The 4985-nt window shown below is 52.5% G+C and overlaps 1 protein-coding gene across 1 annotated transcript; it reads left to right on the top strand.

Annotated features, from left to right (window-relative positions):
* Positions 1 to 970: 970 nt before the first annotated feature.
* On the top strand, positions 971 to 4772 carry APOA4 (apolipoprotein A4). Its single transcript, XM_079956075.1, has 4 exons — positions 971 to 1100; positions 1703 to 1797; positions 2763 to 2889; positions 3521 to 4772. Exons 2-4 carry the CDS (start codon positions 1749 to 1751, stop codon positions 4464 to 4466), a joined length of 1122 nt encoding a protein of 373 aa, XP_079812201.1. The 5' UTR covers positions 971 to 1100; positions 1703 to 1748; the 3' UTR covers positions 4467 to 4772.
* Positions 4773 to 4985: the final 213 nt, after the last annotated feature.

Genomic DNA, 4985 nt, shown 5'->3' with positions numbered 1-4985 from the left:
CAAATCAACAAACTAAACGTATTCTACTTATGCCCAGAGACTATGTTTTCTTGCTGTTGCCTCAGAGCTGTTCCCTGTAATTGTAAACCAGTGCTGGATCTGTGGCAAGAGTGGATATTCTGCCAATTCATCATAGCCAGCACTTGAAGAAATCCAGTGTTGCTCAAGTCCCCCTTCCAATGCCAGGGTAATCTAGAGCAACTGCTGCAAAGCTGGCTCCAGCTGAATAAATCGCTTCGAGCTACAGTGGTACCTCAGGTTAAATACTTAATTCGTTCCGGAGGTCCGTATTTAACCTGAAACTGTTCTTAACCTGCAGCACCAATTTAGCTAATGGGGCCTCCTGCTGCCGCCAGAGCACGATTTCTGTTCTCATCCTGAAGCAAAGTACTTAACCCGAGGTAATATTTCTGGGTTAGCGGTAAGGGGTGTAATTAGACTAAAACACTTCGGTCCCTCTCTTCCTTTAAAAAAGAAACTCGGAGGGCTGGAGGTGGGAGAGCAGGTTGACGGGGCTGTTTTCTATCCAGGCGCAGACCAGACTGAGATGATGCTTTGAGGGAGGGCAGACACGGGACAGGGAAGCTGCCCACTCAGCCACCCATCATTTTACCCCAATAACACCCCACTCTCCTGGGCATTCAAGCCACATTCTGTTGGAGTATGCCCACGCCTGGTTTTCAGTCATGCCACACCCCAAAATCCATCGACCCTTTGTCTTTCCTATGTAGTTGCGCTCCATTCCTCCTGACCTCTTCCGTGCGCGCAATTGGAGTTACTAGTCCTCATGAATTCTTTTCTGCGAGCGTGCACTCCAGCGCCCCCCCCCCAAAAAAAGCGTTGTTTTGCCTTTCTGTCAGAGGTTGGCGTGGCTGTTTCTGCTAAGAGCTCTGCTTGCCCAGCAGATAAGACGAGGGGGGGGTGGGGGCTCCCTTGCTGCCATCCAGCCCTCGTCCACGTTTGCGCTCCTGCTAAAGTCCAAAAGCTGGAGGATGTGTCAGCAGCCTGCGTGGAAGCAGGAAGAAGCTGCTCGGAGGGCTATAAATTTGGATGGGCAAAGCAGGCTGAGCCACCTTGAAGAGACAGTGCAAGGAGAAGAGGTGAGCTGAGCTGAGCTGCCTGCAGGGTCCATGCATGAGCACTGCTCTTCCACTGACCTGGAGGGTGCTGATGCTGGGCTGGGAGCCCTGTTTGGTTCAGGACGATGGAGCAGGGGAGGTTTTGTGCTGTTTTGCTTACTGGGAACTTGAAGGGGGGAGGGCACTGCCTTTGTGATCTCCTTATTCCTATCCTAGTTAGAAGCGGAAACTTCTGGCCAATTTTAATCTGGTGGTTCTCCCCTCTTCTCTCTCTCCCCCACCTCCCACAGCTCAGACTCAGGGCTAAGCAGCGAAGCTTCAGCTGCCTAATTCTGCCTTTGCTGACCAAATGTTCTTGGACTGCATCTCCCATCAGTCAATGCAACCCTGGCAAGGTCTAATGGGAGTTGTAGTCCAGCAACATCTGGAGGGCCCCAAGTTGGTGGTCTAAGTGATGTAGAAAATATGTCTAAGAGCCATGAGAGATGGGGATGCGGAAGGGGGACAGGGCTGAGACAGGAATTTGGAGGGGATGCTGGAACAAGGCTGAGAGTCAGATCAGGGGGCTGTGTTTATGGGAATGCCGCTGATTTAGTTTTGACCCCCCTTCTTCTTCTTGGCAGATCTGTTCCTTAAACGGCGGTGTCTGCAACCCCCCAGCCGCAAAAGATGACTCTGAAGGCCGCAGCCGTGATCCTCAGCCTTTTGGCTATCACAGGTAACCCAGAAGGGCTCTGCTGATCCTGTTATCTGCACTCACTCTGGTCCCTATTTCCAACTGTTGAATTCTAAATATTGTTCGGTCTTTGTAAATTCTCACTGACCCATTTCAAGTTGCGCTGGCTGGCCAAGGCATAGCTGGAGAAATGCTATATAGCTCAGATCTCGGAATGTACCGAGCGATGGTTGTCTTGCAGCCCAGGTTTAGCAAATCAGTGTGATTAACCTAAAATCTTGTGAGTCTGGCACAGCAGAATGATTCTTTACTAAAGAGCTTTGCCCAGTTGTTACAATTATTATTATTATTCCCTGCCCATCTGGCTGGGTTGCCCCAGCCATTCTGAGTGGCTCCCAACACATAAAAACATAACAAAACGTCAAACATTAAAAACTTCCCGATACAGGGTTGCCTACAGATGTCTTCTAAAAATTGTGTAGTTCTTTATCTCCTTGGCATTTGATGGGAAGGCGTTCCAAAGGGAGGGCACCACTGCTGAGAAGGTCCTCTGCCTGGTAATAACATTGTTTGAGAAACCTCAATGAACTGGCCAGGAGAAAAGCAAACCGAGAGACTGGATTTCAGAGTGGGAGGCAGATCAGGCTGAAACAGGGTGTCTGCTTGAAACGGAAAGGAGTACTGGCAAATCTGGGCACCGTAGAAAGAAGCATGTGGCTAGCCTTTCTGTGCTGTGCTGGGCTGGCTACATACATTAAACCTGGCAGACTTGCTGAGATGCCTCATCTGTTTGAAGAAGTCTTGGTCCTACCCAGACTTGATGGATATGTGCATGCATTCTTAAAGGAAAGGGTCTGTGTGGTTCTCCCAGTATTCCCAGAAATCATGGGAGTTCAGCTGTGGCTTTGCAGACACGTGGGACATTGGCAAGTGGCAGAGGAGTTGGGATGGGAGGCTGTGAGTCGGGTCACACACAGCACCAACCTGCTCCCTCCTCATCCTTGCAGGGGCCCAGGCCGAGATCAACGCCGACCAGGTGGCTGATGTCATCTGGAAGTACTTCACCGATATGGGCAACAATGCCAAGGAGACGGTGGAACAAGTCCATCAGTCAGAGATCAGCAAGCGGCTCAAGTGAGTAGCTGTTTCCTCTGGGGCCGGTGGAGGTGGGGAGTGCTCATGATGGTGACTGGGCTTAGGGACTGCTGCATGAATCACTGTCTCATGCAGCACCAAAAGACATGCCTCTTTGGGTGCTGCGCTGCCCCGCAGATCAGCTGACTGGTGTGGTATCGCAGCCACGCCAGCCAGCCAGATGGAGATGTTAGGTGCCAAACCTAGCAACCAAACATCTCCACTTCCTCTCAAAATGTACCTGGTGACCAGTTGATTTTGAACACTGGCTCTTGAGGGCCAGGTGTATAGGCCTGGGGGACCATGCATTGAGTTTCCGGGCCTGAGGCTCCTCACCTTTGGTGTAGGGTGCAAGCCCTGAACTGCTGTCCTTCCAGAACTGGCTTAGAAGGGACAGGATCAGCCTGGGAACAAACCTCAGGTTTGGGACACAAGCACTGGGGGGTGTCCTGGTGAGAAAGTGTCATGGCTGCTGCACTGCGTGGTGCAGCAGTGGAGTTGGATGGGCAACTGTGGCCACTGGGTGCCAGCGGGTAATCCATGGCAGCAGGAACGCTGAAACTCCCAAGCGTTTTGGGAGCCAAGGAGTGCTTGTCTGTCTGCTCACCTGTCTCCTCCTGCTCCTCCACAGCACCCTCTTCCAGGACAACTTCCAAGCCCTCAACACCTACGCTGTGGAGCTGCAGAACAAGCTGGCCCCCTTTGCCGCAGACATGCACCTTCGGCTGGCAGAAGATTCCGAGAAGCTGAAGCAGCAAATCCAGCAAGAGATGAAGCAGCTCCGAGCCCGGTTGGCCCCTCATGCCGACAACGTCCATTCAGCAATCAGCAGGAACATTAAAGAGCTGCAAGCCAAGCTGGCCCCTTATGCAGAGGAGCTGAAGACCCAGGTGAACCAGCATGCTGGAGAGCTGCACAGGAAGCTGGAGCCTCTGGCCCAGGAGGTGCAGGCCAAGCTGCAAGAGAACATGGGAAGCCTCCAGACCTCCCTGTCTCCCTACGCCGATGAGCTGCAGAAGCAGGTCAACCAGAAGGTGGAGGACATCAAAGGGAGCCTGACGCCCTATGCTGATGAGCTGAAGGCCAAGGTGGACCAAACCATGGCTGAGCTGCGGAACAGCCTGACTCCCTACACCCAGGATGCCCAAGAGCAGCTGAACCGCCAGCTGGAGGGACTGTCTTTCCAGATGAAGAAGAGCATTGAGGATCTGCGGGCCCAGCTCTTGGAGAGGACCGAGGATCTGCGGCTCAAGATGAGCCCTCTCGCCCAGGAGCTGAGGGAGAAGCTGCAGGGGGACGCCGCTGACCTGCGTGAATCTCTGACGCCCTACGTGAAAGGCTTGAACAAAAAGATTGACCAGCAAATCGAGGAGTTCCGCCAGGTGGTGGGGCCCTACGGAGAGAACTTCAACAGACTCCTGGTGCAGAAGGTGGAGGAGATGAAGAAGAAGCTGGAGCCTTACGCTGGTGAGACAGAGGATCACTTGAGCTTCCTGGAGAAAGACGTGAGGGACAGGTTCAATTCCTTCTTCGACAGCCTCAATGAAAAGGCCCTTCTCTCCGCTTTGGAGGAATAGTAGAAGGCACCCTATATTTCTGACACCACAGCCCCAGCGTGTCTTCTGCTTGAAGCCACCACCGAAACACCACCGAAAACAAGACTCCTGGCAAGATTCAGGATGCTGCAGCCCAGAATAAATGGGTGAGGAACTGGCTGTGACCCACTGGAGCCCCCAATGCCCCTGAATGTTTGGGGTAGTGCTGGCGGCCACATTTCTATTACCCTCTCTGTCCATTGCTGCAAACAATCTCCATGCACTGTTGTGTGCCCAGACACACACTCTCTCTGCTGAAATAAACGAACACCTTAGCAATACCTGCAAGTTGCTCTTTTGTCTCTTAATGCCTGGTCCACCTTGGAAGGGAAGGGGTGGGTGGGATGGAGGAATCTGATCCCAAATGAAAGTGTTTTTGAAGAGGAAAATGGGAATGCCCTTGACTGAATGGTGGGGATGGAGCTGAGCATCCCCTCACCCAGGGAGACTTTTACTGCAAAAATGGCAAAAAGGATAAATTCACAGGTGTGTGGGGTTTTT

This window comes from Podarcis cretensis (assembly GCF_951804945.1).
Source record: "Podarcis cretensis genome assembly, chromosome: 15".
Lineage (NCBI taxonomy): Eukaryota > Metazoa > Chordata > Lepidosauria > Squamata > Lacertidae > Podarcis > Podarcis cretensis.
Note: the sequence above shows the minus strand (reverse complement) of the source record. Positions and strands in the feature narration are given on the sequence as shown.